This window comes from Crocodylus porosus, unplaced genomic scaffold (assembly GCF_001723895.1).
Source record: "Crocodylus porosus isolate Cpor-Errol unplaced genomic scaffold, CroPor_comp1, whole genome shotgun sequence".
NCBI classification, from domain to species: Eukaryota; Metazoa; Chordata; order Crocodylia; family Crocodylidae; genus Crocodylus; species Crocodylus porosus.
Window position 1 is genome coordinate 16300746 of NW_017728917.1, and position 20750 is coordinate 16321495.

General features: G+C 42.6%; 1 protein-coding gene across 3 annotated transcripts in view; it reads right to left on the reverse strand.

Moving 5' to 3' along the window:
- SLC6A6 (solute carrier family 6 member 6) overlaps positions 1-20750 on the reverse strand; it is a 63283-nt gene that overhangs the window by 24774 nt on the left and 17759 nt on the right. For all 3 annotated transcript variants that reach the window (XM_019536802.1, XM_019536801.1, XM_019536800.1), the window contains 4 exons: positions 15002-15241; positions 14153-14287; positions 10689-10923; positions 5243-5375 (listed from right to left, as the gene is read on the reverse strand). In XM_019536802.1, the coding sequence (XP_019392347.1) occupies positions 5243-5375; positions 10689-10923; positions 14153-14287; positions 15002-15230 (732 nt within the window). In that variant the 5' untranslated portion in view covers positions 15231-15241. The remainder of the gene's footprint in view (positions 1-5242; positions 5376-10688; positions 10924-14152; positions 14288-15001; positions 15242-20750) is intronic.

The window sequence follows — 20750 nt, forward strand, 5'->3', positions numbered from 1 at the left end:
TCCTGGCGGTGCTTGGGGGAACAGGGACTCCCCCAGTGCCTGCTGGTCCCCTCTGACTAGTTTGTAACAGGCCACTAGATCCCCCCTCAGTCTTCTCTTGTGGAGGCTGAACAGGTTCAGGTCCCGTAGCCTCTCCTCATAGGGCCTGCTCTGCTGCCCCCTGATCATGCGGGTGGCCCTCCTCTGGACCCTCTCCATGCTGTCCACACCCCTCCTGAAGTGCAGTGCCCAGAACTGGATGCAGTCCTCCAGCTGCGGCCTGACCAGTGCCGCATCGAGCAGGAGGATCACCTCTTTGGACCTGCCTGAGATGCATCTGGGGATGCATGACAAAGTACGGTTGGCCTTCCTGATTGCGTCCCCACACTGCCAGCCCATGTTCATCCTGGCATCAATGACAGCTCCAAGATCCTTTTCTGCCTCTGTACTGACAAGTAGGGAGTTCCCCAGCCTGTATGTTGCTGGTTCTTCCTCCCCAGGTACAGCATGTTGACTGACCATCAAAAAAATAGCTAGGGCTTTTATGAAGTAATCACAATTTATTCTAATTTCCAACCTAAATTTATACCCATTTGTTAATAGGTGGATCCAGGATTTTTAAAAGAGGGTGCAGGCACAGCAATAAGTGCTGCAGGGTTAGGTGCATCCCTGCTCCCAGCCACTCCTTCCCCATCAGGACGGGCAAATCACACTGTGAAAACAGCAACCAGAGACTTTTATGAGATGCCTGAAGCAGATAAGAATCCCGCCCCCACTTCCCTGCCCTCCCATTCCTCCACTCACCCCCTCTACCTATGTCTCGGGGTCCAGGGTGACCCAGGGCTGTAGGGAGCAGATGCACAGAGAGCACAGACAGCAGCAGCAGGTGGGTTCCCCTGTCCCTGTGCCCAGTCCTGGGCTGAGGGCACATCTGGGGGGGAACCTTGCCCCCTGCTGCTGTCCCTGGCTGAGCTTGGCTGCTTGCACAACCCAGCCATCTCCATACTTGCTCCATTTTTAATTCATCTTATTTTAACATGAGTGGCCAGACCTGTACATACTATTCCAGATGAGATCTCAGCAGGGTCTTGTGCAATGGGATTATAATACTCTCCTATCACTTTCAGAAACACCTCATGAGACTCATCACAGGATAATGCATCACTTTTTTCACAGCTGCATCACACTGATGGCTCATAGGTAACTGCCTCCCCCCACCTTTCTCTTCCTCTGTTATTTCCAAACCTGATCTTTGAGGAACTGCAGTAGTGTCCCTGTAATTCTTATATCAACCTCCATCTTCCTCTTAACACATAATTTCCTATGTAGCACATATTCAACAGTTTACTGATACTCAAATAAATGAGAGCTATGGCATCTCCTTTTTCAGGAAAATCAGCTACTTCATCCAAGTGAGACAGCTGGTTACTCTGACACAATCTATACTTCAGTAAATTCATGTTAATATTATTACCTGCATGTCCTTAATTATTCTTTAATTCAAAATTTGGCTTTGGCTACTCCTGAAGTCAGACTAACAATCTGCCCTGATTGCCCTGATAACTTTTCCCTCACCCTTAAATATAGGTACTGCATTTCTTTTCTTCAGCCAAATAGCAGCAACACTGGCTTGACAGATTTATTAACAGTTCGTACTTCCAGACCTGAAATTTCATGTGCCAATCCCTAAGGAATTACTGGGGCTAGGCAACCCAGTCCCCTTCCAACCCGAATACAGCAATTTCCATAATGTCATTGCCATTTGCCATCTTGCTTTTTTGCCCCATATTGAGCACACTAATCCGTAAAAGAAAACTGAGGAAAAGTATTGATTTGAGGGTGGGGGGCATATCTAAATTATCTTTAACCTCTCCTTGTATTTCCTATCACAGAAGATCTACCTTTCTCTTTCCTTGCTATCTTTTAATGACTATGGCTGAAGACCTTTTGTTCTTCAATATTTTTTAGGTTCTGAAAGTCTAATTCAGATGGATTTCTGCCCATTTTCACTTTATTCCCAGGCTTCCTGAGCTCTAAGACTTCGCTTTCTCTGCTGATCAGGCTTTTCTCTACTCTTGTAGGCTCTCTGCCCAATTTCCCCTGTGCAGACGAGCCCTAACATTACCCTGTCAGTCAATCTCTGATTTCCAAAATGGGATTTACTCTTTCTTCTTTAAATGCAGTCAGATGTTTCCACCAGGTATTTTTACATGACAGCTCCACTGCTTTGTTTGAAAGATATTTTTGTTTATCAGAATTTGTTTAACCACATCAAAGCTCCTGAGAGGCATCATCTGCTTTTTAAGTGTGTCCTCTGAGGGTAACCAGGAGAAATCAAAGCCAGCATCACCATAATAACTCTCACAGCCAGTCTGATTTCATAAAACTTAGAGGAAACCTTTTCATCTATGTGTTTTTCCCTTTTCCTCTCGGAACATGGTTATATTTTGCACTGACAGGAAAACTAATTTAACTTTAGCCCAGTTTCAGATGAAAGCTTTGGAAAAGGCATTTACTTTTTTTGCTTTGTATGATGCTTTAGTACTGCATGGGATTTCCTACCCTGTAAAGAGAGGCCTACAGTGTAATGCTGAATTCCTGTGAAGGCATACATACCCTGCTTGTAGAGCAGATGTGATTCTCGTGGACCAGGATTTATTTATATATATTATGAAAGGTTTATTAAATATATACACAATCAATCTAAATCTATATACAATCTATCTATATATATATATGTATATATATTTGATTGATATATATCTATATCTATCTATCTATCTATCTATAGATCCATAAGAATTGTTGCTGCTCAACAAGCAGGGTATGTATGCCTTCACAGGAATTCGGTAGTACAATGTGGACCTCACTCGAGAGGGCAGGAAATCCCATCCAGTTCTTGGAGGAACATTTAGACTCCACTGTTCTACACCAAATAGACAGAACTCCTATTTTTCATGTTTTTTCTGTTTATTCAATATGGTGCTGCAATTTTTTTTTTAAATGATCTTTTCTCTCTTGTGGGCAATTGAGCAAAAAGGTGTTACTAGCAACAATCTATAAAAGTAAACAATAGACTGATTAAATATATTTGAGTACTGTAGTTCAGTTTAACCTGCTCTAAGGCCAATTAAGACAATAGGAGTCTTTCAATTGTCTTCAGTGGGCTTGGACCACACCCTGAAATTTCAAATAAGACAGAGCAGCAGACTGTAAATCATTATCTTCAAGAGACACACCTAATTTTCAGGAAAAAAAAGAACTTATTGGTTACTTGATTTTTCTTTAATATTTCCCTTTTTGGTCTTTTTAAATTAAAGAAGTTCAGGGTTAACTTACAGGAACAGCAGAGGAATATTAGAGGAAGTAGGAAAGATCCTGCACTCTCTTCTACCCCGAAGGTGTATGGCAGTTTGGAAGTCAAAAGGAACACTGGCGTTTTATCCATCATGGCTGAAAAAATGTACTTGCCAGGGAGATGTTCAGCTACTGAGTTCTGTCCTGAAAAATCTATGTAAGTTCCTGGTAAAGCCCAGAGGTTTCTCAGTTCAGTGCAAATCCTCAAGTCACTAGGTGTGTCTACACATGCATTTACTATGCAGTAACTTACTGCGCAGTAATGCACAGTAAGCAGTTTTTAGACTAGCATTCACACAGGTAGGCATTACAGTGCTGTAACACTGTGTGTGTACCGACTTGAGGGTAAAGTTACTCCCAAGTCAGTCAACACAAACAGGGTTACTGCGCAGTAAAGCATCTATATGTGCCTTACTGCACAGTAACTACATGTAGACATGCAACTGTACTCCACAGTAATTTTCAGGGCACATGTAGACATGCCCACTGAGTCCCTTTCACCTACTTAAGTGTTGCAGATGCCCTTACTCATTTTACTGTGTTCGTTCATCACAGGCAAGGGTTTGTCTTTTTTTATATATTAAGAAACTTGGTTAATCCTTTCGTACTACCTTAACTTGTAAATCAAACAGATACTGTGATCACGAAATGTACTGAGGAAATGCACATTTCCATTCTGCTTCTGCTGGAAAGATTACTGTGTTCTCTTTCATTTTGGCACTTGCCAAGACAACTCAATAGGTCATGGCAATTGATGAGAATAGGGAATACAAACACCTTCTGTCAGCACAGACTTATAGGTGTGAAAGCTGTTCTTTGAGGCTAAAACTGGCAGGACTCCAGAAGAATAATGCACCAGCTTTACTTTAGTGATGAGGCTCCATCACAAAGGGAGACAGAAATGGTGGTTCAAAATTACTATGAGTTTAAAGAAGCAATAAATGCTATCCATCGTGGTTATAAGCAACCAGGTGGGAATTCCTGCACTTTGTTTCTTGTATGTAGCATATGGTTAAGGTACCACATCATTATTACCATTTGGGAAGGTGTCATCTTGGAAAGTGAACAGATGCAGGTGCGGGCAAGAAGAGCAAAAGGAGATTCTTACTCTACAAAAAATGGATGCATGCATAGCTGCAGATTCTGAGTACATTCAATCACTGTGACCTTGAGCAGGTACCCAAAATACTGACATTGATATAGTTTTTGTTGACCAGGACGTCTCACATTTCACTGAGATCCTTGCTAAGAAAAAAGTACCGCTAAAATAGCAAGACCTTGAAGTTAGGCTTCTATTAAGCTCCTAAGCAAGTGGATAGATTTTTTTTTAAAGTGCTTAGCATACAGTAATTTCTATTTACTTAAATGCATCTCTATATGTGAGTCCACCGATTTCAACAGTATTTCACCAAGACTACATTTGGATTTTATGGGGGGCATGCATGAAAAGCACAGGGGTTTAGAATTATGATTTTGGTAGGACACGCTGCCCGTGAGGTCTAAGGTACCCCTACCACTATGTGTAGCAGTGTTTGGCATCCATTTAGAAGGGTGTTTAAGATGCATTTATCTGATTCTTAATGCCATATTTTACATAGTCACTTGGCACAGAGGCAACCAAAGTATGGAACTAGCCACTACTTTCCAATGCTGGTCAGATCTATAGCTTCTTCAATTTTTGCAGGGGAGTGATGCCATTAGTTATTTATGCAGGAGAAACCTGAGGAAGAATGCCTTGCATGTGAAAGATTGTCAAATTTTATCCAAACTACATAGTTCATCCAATAAAAGCTATCACCCTAAGAAATCCTTGCCCTTCACATTATTTAAGAAATAGCTGCCTAGCAATCATTACGCTGCCAATAATTTAGGGTAATTATTACATAGGAGGACACAGGGCACTTACTTTCCCGGTCGACTTGACTCCTTTCCAAATGCAGAAGAAGCATATCACCCAAACAAGAAGGAGACACAGTGCTAGATCCCACTTGACGACACCGACTTCCTCAATTCCTGAGGACAAGCTCAGTACGTTGCGCCTTAATGCACACAAAGAAAACAATGAAGACAAAGACAAGAAACCAGTTAGTCACCATTCTTTTCATGCTCTTTGAAAGTACAGTCCTCTCACTTACTACAGTGGCTGGACTGATTGCACTGTAATGTCCCAGTCTTATGAATACTCATTTACTGTACTGAAGTCAGCAGTGCTCATATAAATAAAGCTGTACAGAATTTTGCCCTAGCTGTTGCCTGGCCAATGTGCAATACAATACAGCGTCTTGACCTGGGATCTTCCTGAAAGCTAATGATCATATAAACAAGTCACAAATGTGAAGGTTATGTACTAGAATTGCTGTCCATGGAGATGGGAGCCAGCAGCTCTATTAAAAAAGCCTTGAAGTCACTGGGTACTTAACTGTCTATATCACCTTCAGTGTCTGACACAGACTCATTGAAAAAGGCCACGCTATACTATTTTTTTCTTATTGTGGCTATCCTTGTGAGGATCAGAAACACCAGGGTGAGAAATGAATGCCTTAAGACGTGTGCTTTGCAGCGCAGAGCCTGGCTTTGTTACAGTTTCTGTTGCCCTTGCCATTTATCTTGGCTCACGTGCACAAAAACATTTGTGATGCTTGCCAAGGGAGGTCAAAGTCATCACAAGTAAGACCTTGTTTTGCTAACCCAAGGATAGTTGGTAAAGTTTACTTGGTTATTCAGGTTAAAAAACAAACACAGACGTCTACTCTAGTGTGGATGTGAAGGAGGTAAGAACACAGCCATCAAAATAACATGTTCACAGGAATATTTTCTTTTGCATTTCTTTTGGCAGTTTCCACAGGTAGGTGAAAATATTTAACTGCAGTTTATTTCCTTCTCTTGTTTTCCCCTTCAATGTACACACTCAAAGGGTATGCTGTTAATATTTTCTAAACTGACTGGAAACGGTCACACCTGATATTTACCCTGCTCATTGTCTACACAAAAGACCAAGTCCCCTTCTACCTATTTACCTAGGCAGAGCTCCTGTCAAAACAGGCAGACTAAACTGTACTCACTCAGGCAAAACTTTCCCTATAGTCACAGAGAGTTTTGACCGAGTTTGAATGGTAGGAAGTTGCTCAAGGTCTAAGATAAACTGACTTGCTGCATGAAAGACTGCTCCTGAGTTTTTGTCTTCACCCAACGACGAGGGTCAGAAGCCATCCTCTCCCGACTGGGCTGAAGGGCAAAGAACGTGCTAGTGCACAGGGGGAGGCTTCACTACCAACAAACTATTTGCAAAACTTGGAGTGCGCACAACAGGAAGCCCTATGTTTTCTTTTTATCCTGCGCGTCCAATAATATTTTTTTTTTCAAAAGGAAATAAAAATAAAGTCATGGACCAAAAAGTGAAACCGCTGGGTACATCTACACGAGACGTTTACCGTGCAGATGACTGATTAGCTGTGCAGTAAACGTCATGCGTCTGCATGTACGCCCCTTCTAGGCTGAAGGAAACTAATAAACTCTGCAGCAGGGTAGTACTTGGAAATACAAGTCCTGTCCTGCTGCAGAGTTTTTTTACTCCACAGAAGCACACGTGTACATGCTTCCCTGACTAAGGCAGTGAAGTTGCTCTTTATTTAGTAGCAGTGAAGGGCTCTATATGATATATTTTTTTAGTTGTCTTTCTCCCTTGCTGTCCTGGTTCATCCTGCTCTACCAAGGCAGAATGCCTCAAACAGCCAGTTGAGTACTCATCACTGTTACTGTTAAATTATGTTATGCTGTAAACCAAAAGCCACATGTCTGCAGCAGAAGCCCCTCCGTCTGGATCTGTAACACGCCTGACATTCCAGGCGAGGGAGGAGTAAGTGCTGTACTGATCCTTAGTTCGGTGATCAGGACAAATCTCCATTTTTCTTTCCCCTAAGCCTGCTTGCACCTGAAACTCAGGACAACTTAGCTCATTGAACTAATTTAATCACATTCCTGCATGATTTATTCTCACTGTAGTTGATACGTGCATTCAGTGGGTTACCACTGATATCAAATACTATGAGATAGCAAATACAACAAATTGGGAATTTGCTTCTGTGATAAACAAGCACTCTTGGACCTTATTAATAGAGCCAATATGGAGTAGTAAAGCAGATCATGTAACTGGCATAACAGAGGTTGTAACTGGCTCCAGAATGTAAATAAAAATAAAACGAGGGCAGTTATGCAATCCTTGACGAGTGTCCCAGGTCAATTAATCATGTGAAAGCAGACAGGATCTTTCATAGCAAAAGAGATGAAGTGCTGCTTAATGTAACACTAATAGGCAATAGTAACCGATGCTGCAGTTGGCTGTACAAGAAACTTACCAAAGGGAGTATTATGGAGCAAGCCGTTTTCTAAAACTTATGTTTGGCAGACAAAACTAAGTTGGATTGTGTTTAGTTTTGGGGTTTCTTTCCACCGGCTCATGTGCCAGAGCATGTGACAGGTTCTCTTACATTTAGATGAACAAGGTCTGCTGATTACCCAACATTCATAAACACTGGGTCAGCGTCAGACAGTCAGACGTCTTTTATCCTGCCACTTTGTCTTCCAGCAACTACATAATGTTATCCTTTAAAATAAAATCTTAAGAAATAAGCTGTAAAACATGTGACTCTCAAAGGCAACTCCCCTCAGACAGAGCCAGATCTGCTTAAGTCCTTTTACTGCTGCTTAGTCAAGCATGTGATTTGCACAGAGCACTCATTTGAGTGAATGAAAATGCCCAGCTGTGCTGCATAGTCAGTAGGACTGGGAAAGACACATGTCATTCAGCCTGGAGTGGTTAATGTACCCATAAGACTGATTATCTCTGTGCCATGTCAGCTTTATCAGGCAGTGCTGATGAGCCACTTCCATTTGCCATATTATAAAGGGCATTTAGTTTTAGAAACAAAGAACTCAATTAAATTGGTATTAACTGCGGTGCCACTAAACAGTATGGCTTCCTTCAAACACAGGACCGAGTCTAGTCTTGGAGCACCACAGACTTTCTGTTTGACTATAACTGCTTGACAACTGCGAGGCAAACATGAATGTGGCTCAGACCAGAAGTTTCCTAGCCAGATGCTTGCTAAGGTCAAGGGCCTGATTTTCAAAATAACATCTTGTAGGCCCAAGATGCAGGTGCACACAGAGTCAGGACCCCGGGAGGCTTTCAGACACATTCAGGACAGCTCTAGTCTGATTGGCTTGCCAATCAGATGTCCCATCTCTTTGACATCATGTGAAATTTCCAGAGATACCTTCTAACAAATCCCGTTATCACCCCTTTGTCTTGGGAGAAGCCAGCTCACCACCCAGAAATCCAAACTGGGAAAGCATCTGTTTCTTAGCATTTAAAAAATAGTGCAAATGGCACCTGAAAAACACACTGGTAGCACTCTACCAGTTACCCCAGTCATTAGTGGACTGAGATAACTGGATCACCCAAGATCTACTCCATGGGCATGTCTACATGTCACCATACAGTGACATTGCTATCGCACCGTGCTTTAGTACTTCCTTTCGGAGTACTAAAAGCATGGCACAGTACTTCCAAAAGGCTATCTCAGGGGAGGGTGCCGCTACGTTGGTGATCACGTGTAGACCTATGTGATTGCTATGTCGCTATATGGCAATCTAGCGTGTCACCAAATCGCTGTAGGGTGACATGTAGATGTGCCCTATGTTATTGCATTGACATTGGGTTACAAGTCTCAGCACTGTTCCCAGGATTATTTTTCCAAACTTAACACATGCCAGATATCTTTAGTGTTGATATCATTCCTGAGGGAGGTATTGGCTTACATTTATTTATAAAACACAGAAGTAGGTACAAGTTGATTCAAGGAGCCAAACTGGAATTTAAGTGGGCTGAAGAAGCCAAGCTGGGACAGAACCAAAGGCTACACTTAATAATTAACCATCTGTGAAAGCCAAGTGAGTAATTACTCTCTTCTGAACCCGCCTGTGGGTTTTAAATCCCCCCAGACCTCCTCTGCAGCCTGCTTTTCTGAACTTTTTTGGTGTCCAACCATAGCACACAGCTGGTAGAGAGGCCAGTCCCTTCAGAAACCAGGTTGTGCAAAAAACAGTTTGTAACATGAAATGTGGGGATGAGAAATGGGAATGAGAAGCCATAAGCCTAATGAATTCCAGGTTTTGGCAAAAACAAGCTCTTCTTTGACACTGTACAGCAAGCTGGCGAAAGAAAAAAAAATCTCTGAAAGCTGCAATATGGGGCAATGTCTAATATCTTTTCCAGTTTTCTTTGCCAGGTTTAATTGCTGGCATCTTGGCCAGGTTAAAGAGATTTGTTATTCATAGAGAACATGTGTTTGTAAGAAAGGAAGAGGGTGAGATACAGCAGCATAGTTAATAGTCTTTCATTGTTTCCACTATGAACTGTTCTCGGGGTGCTGGTAACTAACTGAATGGTTCCAAAATGATGCTTGGCTTAAGGGAAATGAATGGGTGTTTTTCAAAATAGGAAAACAGAACCCAAATCCTTTCAAACCAGAATGGTCCCTAGGGTAATTTTATATATTAGTATACACTACCTACAATACTTGTAACACCTTCCTCTTTTATTCCCACAGCCTTTCATGAAACAGAGGGTGTTTAAGATTGAATTTTGTTCACTTTTCTCCAAAAACAAAGCAGGCCTCAAGAGCTGACTGACTGAAAATTGATCCTTCTGCATCCACTCTGATCATTTTACCTGGTTTTTGCACAGTGCTGAGAATTAGAAGCCATCTCATGTGTCATCTCAACAGATTTAGTGACATCCACCGTGCTGTGCACTCATGCAGAAAGTCTCAATATAAGCTTGTCTGGACAGTTCTGTGCATGTACCACAAGAATTAAGACCAACAATAATGTCCAACAAGACTTTCACCTTTCATTTACTTTTGTGGAATTAAGTCATGCTGCCAGCATTACTTTAACAGCAGTTTTCTGGAGCCAAATTTCTGTTTCCAGTTTAGGTTGGATTGTTGAAGCTGCACCCGCTTTCAGTAAGCTCTCAAAAGCTCACACTGCACATAATTGTAGGGAATTAAGAAGGTGACATTGTGGCCTTACCTGTGTTTGGCCATACCTGAATCAGCACTTTGCTTTTGTGACTTTTGTCTCCATGAGTTTGGCCAGTATACCTAATCCAAATGCTGGCCACCACTTGTTTGTAATGATCAAATATCCCAAACCAGGCTGAAACCCAACCTAGATATATTCTCCCTACCCGCAATTCTCCCCAGGGTTTGGATCAGGAGTCTCACTCATCATCTTATCCTTTAGCTAAAGTATTGTAAAAAAAACCCCCCAAGAAATAAGGTTCTTACTCCCAAAACTCTGTGACGGGGGAAGTGAAGTTAGTGGCATTCAGCGACATCCAAAGTGTTTTGTTCTTCCTGAGAGTGTCTTCTACACATGTAGGTGTGTTCCATTCCTGATGACAATGAGCCCAGGGTAGGACGCTCTGAAATGACTGGAACAGATAGTACAGGCCCCAAGCCAGGATGACAATGTAGTACACGTTCAGAAGGGACACGATCACTATGGAAGCATAACCAATTCCTAATTGAAAGAAAGCAAAGCACAAACATTTACCATTAGAAAATTCCTCAGTCTCTGGATGTAAAACCTGGTACAAGACCCACTGTAATTTGAAACCAAACCTCCTTAAAAATAACCACCCAGCTAAAGCACAGATCCACTCTTGTTGCTGCCTCTAATCAGTGCACACGGTTACAGCAGTATTAGTAGAAGCCTCGGGCTGCGTCTTACTGAAATCAGAGGTCGGACTGCAGGACAGGGAGACGTACCTGGGTTAGCTTTAATCTAGTTAGCTCAGGTACCAAAAGCAGGGAAGCCACAGCACCAGGGACTTCAATGCAAGTTGCATGAGTACACTGGGTAATCACTTGAACAGGTAGCATGTGCTGATGTCCCAAGTGTGGCATCTTCACTGTCATAACCAAAGTGGGCTAGACTACAGCTACCTTAGATCTGCCCATCCCTACTACAGTCACACCTTTCAGCTGCAGTGCAAAGCAAATACAGCCCCAGATAAAAGGTTCAATGTGCATAAAAATTAGTAAAATGTGTAACAATTTAAATGAAAAAAACCTAAAGGTAGTGCGATGAAAGCTGTAGTCTTTGTGCTTGTTATTACTCATTAGATCAATGTTTAACTCTGCTATCAATACATGAAGATAAAAAAAATCTCCTCTGTTTGTTTTTTAAGCACAGGGTCATGGGCAGATAAGGACATGTCCTCCACAGCTTAAAATGGTGTGCAGGAAGCTGATGGAACGCAGCTCTGGGAAAGGCTTTTACTACTGCAGCTATTCTCTGGACCCGATGCCTCTCTCCCACCAGCGTAACCTGGCCATGCCGGCATCATGCCTGATTCATTCCACTATGTCAAGGAGAACCAGTCTCTAATTGTAAAATAAATGAAGAAGCTCCAAGCAGTGCTGCTTCTGAAACCTTCCTGGTTCCCAGAATCTGGGATCTCAAAGAGACTAGGTGTGAGAGATTTTGTATGCCCTTCAAAGACTTACAATAGGCTGCAAAAAATAGCCTGAAAATGTCACAGACGTTCCACTTTGAAGCTACTCCAATGTGCACTGTGTCAGCACCTGGAATACCTGCTTTGTATTTCGCAGCTTCAAGATGAATTGCAACATGAGACTTTGTGGCCAGAAAAAAAATTTTGCACTGGGCTCCCAGCTCCCACACAGTGTACTATTTATTTTGGAGAGCTCTACTTCTTTCAGAAAGTTCAAACAGTTATATTATGAAAACCACACATTTTCTTTCTAGGGTTACCTTGGACATTTTTACTTAATATTAAAAGAATTCCCTTCTCCCCTCTCTACTCAAAATGCCTAATAAGAGGGAGACGAGAAAGAAAACAGAGGTAAAACAGGTTAATTCCACTGACTTGGACAGATCTATGAATGAGTCCAGTGGCAGAGAATCTGGCCCGCTCAGTGATATTGCCTTTATTTACATGATTTCCAGGAACAAGATTCTGTTCAATGTAATGTGAACTGAGGCTAAGGTCATTTTAAGGTACCCATTCTTACTTAAATTTTAAAACAGGAGAGCAGTGCATCTCCCTTCTGTGTAATCACTCTTCATAAGCAGAGGCTACCTGCATTATCAGCCATTTTCCAGGGTTTGTCTAAAATTAGTCCATGTGTGACATGTGATTGGTGGAGATTTGTGTGAATTTTGTGGGGATAGTCCTACTTTGAGCAGTGGGTTGGATGAGATAACCTCCCTGAGGTCCCTTCAAACCTTCATTTTCTATGATTCTTTGAATGTTGACAGCTTTTCTTTATTCATTGGCAAATTCTCCTTAGTAATCATACAGGACAACTAGAGCTGTTTTTCAGCATCTGTGTCATTATTACAAAAATTTTATTCCGTGTTTCCACAGAAGGCCATTCAAGTTTTAACCATGCAGACAATACAGATGTGATGCCAACAATAAGCTTTTGCATGGCAAAAAGCATTTGGTTTCCAGTCCAGGATAATATTTGAAAAAGCATTTTTGCGAAAGGATATGACAATAAAAGACTCTGATCAAGACAACATTGAACCCTTGTCAACATAATGAGAATTTACCTCCAACTTTCTCACAGGCTGGCCAGACTCTTATTGGGTATGTCTACATGTGCATTTATGCTGCTTTACATTTACTGCGGAGTACATTACTGCACAGTAAGTGGGAATAGGCTGGCATCTACACGTGCAGACATTAAAGCACATTAACAGTGTGTGTGGACTGACTTGGGACTAAAGTTAGTCCCAAGTCAGACCACACACATGGTGTTACTGTGCATGCAGTAAGGCATCCACATGTGAGCTACTGTGCAGTCACTAATCGGGTATTAATTTGATACCTACAAGCTGCAGGTATCAATCTGATACCTACATGATGCAGGTATCAGATGTATGCTCAAGTTCACTTAAGTCACCATATTTACTATGTAGTATGGCCATGCACATGTAGATACTGTGCAATAATTTTGGTTACTGAACAGTAAATGCACATATGTAGACATGCCCCCTGTGAACTTCTTTAGGGAGAAATGTGCAATTTCTTCCTTGTTTTATTGGAACTTTTGCCAGCAGGATAATAGAAACAAAATCAATATAACTTTTGTCCTATGGTTTCCCGGAATTCTACTTTTCCAGGAACTGATATTGGATGGCCAGTCAGTACAACATACAAACTGATGAACTTGAAGGGAATATTCTTGTTCTTCTCCTGCTGGCAGGTTTTTAAGCAATAAATCCTAACAAGCTATACACTTTGCAGGTTTGACCCACTAAAGTCAACAGGAACCACTCTCTAGGATCAGTCTCTAATATCTGAGGATGTGAGTTGATATATATGCCTTGTGCTGGCCCTTTGCAAAGAGGTAACTTTCCTTGTTATTGTATTAGGTCTTGATTCAGCAAAGTAGTTAAGAACATGCTTAACCTTAAGGGCATGTATAATCCCAGCCTTATTCAGCAAAGCAGATGAATGCATGCCCTGCGTCACAATGCAGTTAATTTTAAGCCTATGTTTAAGTGCTTTGATGAAATGGGACCACAATGTTAAGCAACAGGAATGGACAAAGACTTAGTATTTTGCAGGACTGGGCATGAAATCAGAATTTACTGATTAATTTCTAAGCAATTAATTTCCAAGCAATACATTTATCAAAGCAAATCACAAACTTTCCACCCCGCTCTAGCATGTGGTTACTGTGTCCATGTCATGATACAAGAGAAAAGTACTGACCAGTGAAAATAGGGCAGATCTTCTCCCAGCACGTAATTCCCCCTTCAGAGGTATACTGTCCTAGTGCCACTTCCAGGAAAAATACAGGAAGACCTCCCCCAAACAGGAAAATAAAATAAGGTATAAGAAATGCACCTATGGAGAAAACACAATGGTATATGATAAAGATTAAGAGAATGGTGATATTCAAATGGAAAAACACCACAACAGTAAATATACATAACAAGGAAACAAATTCAACACCTTTGCATCAGCATATAACATTTCTACTTTTCTAGTATTATTGCTCATGCTCAAAAATTGACTGGTTAGAAAGTGAAAGTAGAAGGATGCTTTCATGGCTTTTCTAAAGTGCAATGAGAATCATATGCACTTTTGTTTCATTTAACCCACGGTACTATTTTTATTTTAACACACACCAGAAATATTCAGCCAAAGTCTGTGTTTTAGCTGCACCAATATACATTGGTTGCTTTCCTAATCTGATTCATTCTGGATTTATACTGGCATGGCTCAGTGCACGAGTCTGTATCAGTGGTGTAATTTATGTATTCTCCAAGTTACAAATGAGGTCCAAGTGTAGTACCAGTAAAATAGGTTCAACATTCAATAGTTGGACAATTTAAGAGTGTTATTTTCTGCAACAAACCTTGAATATAAACTATAAACTAATCAAGCAGCTTCTCCTACAGTTAGGGAAGTAGGAAGGAATTTTTTATGGTTATTTTATTTATTTATTTTTAAATACAGGGGAAGCATTTACATCTCACTGTGACATGGGGAACAGTGATAGATGGACTGACAGACAGACAGAGAGATAAAATCCGAAGGAGCTAGAGAGATACTTACCTCCGCCATTTTTATAGCAGAGATACGGAAACCGCCAGACGTTGCCTAAACCAATGAATCCACCAGCGACAGAGAGCAGAAAGTCAATCTTACTCGCCCACTTCTCCCGCTGGGGCGGCTTTCCTTCTGCTTCATCCTCAGGACGTGTCCCTGGGCTCTTGCCAGGGGAAGGTTTGAGGATGTCCTTGTGGAAATCTTTCAAGCACTGAAGCTTCTCCTTTGTAGCCATACCTCTGATCTCTAAAAGGAGAAAAAAAATGCCAGGGGTTTAGAAAGCAGCTTTTACCAGTAACACTCTAGAAGTGCAAGACCTGCTTAACCAAATTACATTCCTTAGGTCACCTTTCATCAAGCTTCTTGGACTAGGAGAGATATGGATAGACCCAAATTCTTAACTGAGCTATATCCAAACTCTGGACAGTCCTGCACAGCTCCAACAGGTAATTAAAACATGTGAAAAAGCCTTTCACCTTTTCTCTTGCACAGGTATCTTTGCAAATCCAAATACAATGCTAACACTTTGCAGTCCTGATCCAACACCCAGTGAAGTAAATGCAAAGATTCCCACTGAGCCCTGGGTTGGGCCCCTGAAAAATGAGGGACTGCATATGTGGGCATTTGCTCCTGGCTGGTGTGTCTGGCCAAATTTAGGGGGTGTCAAAGGCTTGGTGTTCTTATTCACCTGCTAGCCTCAGGCTCTTACGTTTAGAGAATACATGTTGCATCAGCAAGTGATATCACTGAGCCTCAGTGCTCATTAAAGCAAGGGTGGGCAATTATTTCAGCTGGCAGGCCACTGAAGGAATTTTGGTGAGCTGTCAAGGGCTGCATATATAAAATCTTTCAGAAGATATCACTATAACAAATTATAGATAAAACCAAATCATATACTAAAAATCAAACATCTATAATGTGTTTTAATTTTATTTCAAAAAATCATTTTTGTCCTGATTTAAGTTTTTTTTTAGTAGTTTTACTCTTGTATATTGTGGGGGGGGGGGAGGTAAGGGTGTGTGCACAGAGGGTGTGTATGGGGAGGCGAGATGTGTGTGGGGTGGGTGTTGGGGAGTGTGGTGTGCATGGGTGGGAGGGTGTAGGTTGGGGTGTTGCCCGCACGCTAGGTCCTGGGAGCTGGCCAGGGGTGGGAGGATGGAGGGGGATGGAGGGAGCGGGGCAGGAGGCACAAGCAGCACAGCTCACCCAGGCGGTATGGTTTAGGTGCAGGTGCCATCCACCCCCCACATCTGACCCGCGGCTGCCTCCTCGTTTCGCATGGGGCTGAGTCCTACCTGCTTCCACCCGCACCCATCCCATGTCCACTGATGGCACTGCCCCAGCCCTGGCCCCAGACAGCACACAGCATCCCAGCAGGGCTGCTCCAACCCAGGTATTGCTTGGCTCCTCCTGTCCTCCAATGCCTCCTCCTCCTGCTGTCCCTGCTGTGCTGCCCCAGGCAGCAGGTAGCGCAGGGAAGCAGTGGTGCCTGTGATGACACATGCCAGGCACCACATGCCCAGCCAGGTGGGGGAAGAAGCTGCAGCCCCAGTGCACAGGGCTCCAGCTTGGCCACCTGCAGGTAGCTGCTCACCACACAGGTTGGCCAAGTGGGTAGAAGTCAGCCAAGAGATGGATCTGGAGTCCTGCAAGCTGGCACAGGAACTGCCTGCCTGTAGCTTCCTCCCCAGCTGTCTGGGCAGGCATCCCCAAGGCAGCCGCCACCTCCCCATGCTACCTGCTGCCTGGAGCAGCACAGCAGGGGGAAGAGGAGGAGGGGCCACTGGAGGCAGGGGGAGCTGAGCGGTATCCCGATGGCTGCAGCAGCAGTGGAAACAGATCTGCCGGGAAGCTGCATGCTGGCTGGGACCAAGGCTGGGGCCACTGGTAGGTGTGGGATGGATGTGGGTGGGAGCGCGGCTCAGGCTGCCTTGGCCCGGAGCAGGCAGGACTTGGTCCCACGCAGAGTACCATGGGGGCAGCTATGGGGCAGATACAATCAAGTGGCAGGTTGTATCCAGTCCATGGACCGTATTTTGCCCAACCCTGTATTAAGGGATTATGCCTGCTACAATGGGCAGGGAGCATCAGGTTGTTTCTGCTCACTCGGTGATACATCCATGTCCAATTCCCTTTCATGCTTTTCAAAGAGCAATTTCAACTGGGTCCAAAAGAATTATATATATAGGGCAATGATGTCTTCTGCTGAGATGTCCAATAATCACTGAGGTAACTTCCAATTCTTTCTCTCCCAGTTCCCTAGTCCTTCCCACAGCTTACACCGTACAATACTGTGGCTGTAGTTAAAGTACTACACAGTATCTAGGAGATTAACTGATTCAAAGAGGCATGAGCTTTCATAGGCGACAGCCTACTTCATCAGATGCATCTGATAGTCCCTAAGGTACCAGCTACCCTGTCCTGTCTTCTGCCTGACTTCTCACTAACACAGCTAAGCATCTGTCTCTCTCCAGCTTTGAGAAACTAAGAACTCTGCAGAAGCCAGACTAGGAAATCATTTTTCCAGATCAGACCGTAGTATCTCAAGGAACTTCCTCAGTTTATTCTATTTTTGCTACTAAACCACTTTTACCTGGAATCAAGAAAAGCAAATAAATAAACCTTCAGATTTCCATTAACTTCTTATCCGATAGCATAATTCACCTGATGCAAAACCAAGAGTAAATTAAACCATAGTGGCCCAGTTCATTTTAATGCACAAGACATTAAACATAACAAGGCATTACATTCTTTTATATACAAGAACCAGGAGTTTTTAATGCAACAATTTATGATATGTATTGTTATAGTAAACCCAGAGTCAGACATTGAGGCAAGTTCCTTCTTGATATAACTTAACTTACTTCAAACCAATCTGGACTGTCATTTGACAGAGTGGCATGATGCTGAAAGCATATAAATTTTTCATCAGACCCATGCAAACCAGCAAATTTATTCTTGGTCACAACCACTGCCTGCTTGCACATTATGTGTGCACAGTCATAAAAGCTGTGCTTCAGATCATCCCAGCTGATAGCTGCAAGTCCAGTACTTGCTGCTTTCTGATCTGTAAACCGATTTAGCTTGTGGCAGTGATCTGAAACCTGGTTTGACATTTGCTGCAGGAAGTTTTAATCTGAGCAAGATTCTGAGGCAGATATGCATCAGGGTACTTCTACAGATAAAAACCTTTTCCCTATAACTACGTCTAAGCCAGACAAATCAGGGACAAACCATGACAGACGTGTTAGCCCCACTGGCTTAGACCCGTAAAAGGCAAATGTTCTTTCTTGTTAGACAGCCATCTACATCAACAACTTCTTACTAGTTTAGGATCAAAGAAAGAACAGTCAACTTTCCATTTGGCATTCAGCGTGACGTTCTCCCACATTAGGAGAAAAGTAGGCATACAGCTCAGGCTGCTGAGAAAGCACTGAGATGAGTACCTGCAATCCACAAAAATGAACAGTAGAGGGAGTGCAGGGAAGGATAAAAAGACTAACAAGATGGTGGTGGCTAGGAGTAGTCCAGCTTGAGTGTTTTCCTACCATCCTTTGAAGCATGCCATGCTAGCCACTTTTAGAGACAGGCTACCAGACTCTCAATCTTCGACTCAGATATCAAAGCTGAAACTTAGGTGGGATTTAGGCACCTAAATCCCATCTAGTTCTAGCTATATGGTCCTATGCAAAGTTCTTATCTTTTTTTTTCTTTTTTTTTTTTTAACTAGTTTGAATAGCTAATCTAATCTCCAGGGCTTCTGATTTACATCAGTGAAAGCACAACTTAATCCCACTGAAACCGTGCAAGTCTATTCAGTACACTGCTTGTTGTAAATGCAGCCTATCGGATAGGTGACCACCCAATGCTTAGAACAGATTGCATTTTATTAGATGTTTAGAATTATAATCCAAAAAGATGACAAAGCCAGTAGGGAAATACAGATCGACAGCATAAGTCCTAAATGCGGTCTTTTCCTATTCAAGTTTTGTAACTGAATGGGACTGCATTTTCTAACAGACACGAATTTGTCTAGATATCCATAACTAGTGGATATTTTTGAAAATTTTGGTCTTGAGCTTTAGGTCTTCAGCTTAGACCATGATGATGCATCTTAACCTTTCGGCTGTCTAGGAGGGACAACTCTCTAGGCCAATGCTCAGTTTTTAGTCCACCAATGGGAGCTTTGCCGAAGAAAGAGCTCAGGGCTTGGATCATCAGGATTATCAGCATTTTGCCAGCTTCACAGTGTTGCGGTACAAAATGCTTGAGATTTATATAGTATGCAGTTCTAGATCTTCGATTATGTTCCTTATTTTAGTGCTTTGTGTTTACTTGGAATCTCTTATAGAGAAAGTCTTTATTACCCATGAAGGTTATGGCTAGAAGGAATATACTACATGTCAGCGCCCCAGAAACCAACACTAAGTACTTGCTTGGAACTGTCATCCTAGCCCATGTCACGCTGAAGGAATGTGGGACTTTATCCCTTAGCTACCAACAAGCACTGTAGGCCAATCATCCACTTCCAGTACAGAAAAAGCGTACAAAGGCTGTAAGGGTGGGTGTGGAAGCAATTCTTTTTGGAAGGAAAAAGCCAAGAGAACCGAGTTTGTTTAGTGAAAGGCATTGTCTTTATCATTAATAGGTCAAAGTTTCGTTTCCTTCAGTTATGTCCCACTGGGTGAGGTTAAAAGGACTCTGGAGGGATAACAATCTCATGGTCTGATGGAGACACTAAAACAATACTTTGTCGCCGCCCAGGTCAGAAAAAGAGAATAATAGGTTATTTTTATAGTATCACTTAGAGGGAGTCAGATCTCAGATACTGCCCCTGCTAATTCCCCCAAAGGGAAAAGCCTGTAAGAAAATACTCCTAAAATCATGGAGTCCAAAATGAGTGATCCAGTTCAGAGGCACACATCTGCCTCCTAGGAGACACAAATCTGCTTTCCAGGAGACACATGTCTGCCTTCAAGGGCAGCCCCCCCCAGGAAGCCTGGGATAGTTCCAGGGAGCTCTGGCTTGCTCTGCTGAAATGAAGATGGATAAACAATGAGTAGCAGCCAAACCTTCTATTTTCAGACTGGGTGTTCACCACATACAGCAAAATTGCTAGAAACTTAGTTGGGGATGGGGGAGGAAGGAAAGAATCTCATTTTGGCTGGGTCAAATTCTGCTCTGGTACACATAGGGCATGTCTATATGTCGCCATACGGCAACACTGCTATGGCGCCGTGCTTTAGTACTTCTTCTTGGAAGTGCAGTACGGATGGTTAGCACTTCTTGGAAGTGCAGCACGGATGGTTACTATGCCGTGCACACAGCGCATAGTTAATTTTTGCCATTACACTGGAGTGTGCTGCTACAGCGATGTAGTTGGCAATTGTGTAGACATGTGATTGCTACATCACTGTAACCTACCATACAGTGATGTTGTGCATCACGACATCACTGTACGGTGATGTGTAGGCATGCCCATAGGTGTGAATCCAAATTAATTTAACTGAAGACTACATAATTAATCTGGATTAATCCTGGTGTGGTGTAGAAGTATATAGCAAAGCAGCAATATGTGACAATTTGCATCCTTTCCTCAGGCTCTGGGAATAATTGGTCTGTAATGCTCCCAATGTGAGTGCTTCACCTCTGCAACACAGCTCTGAACTACAAGAAGAACCATGAACTGCCGGACTCCCAAATCCTCTCTCTCAATCAGGTGCACAAAATGGCAACCTCAGAATCTCTTGCTGTG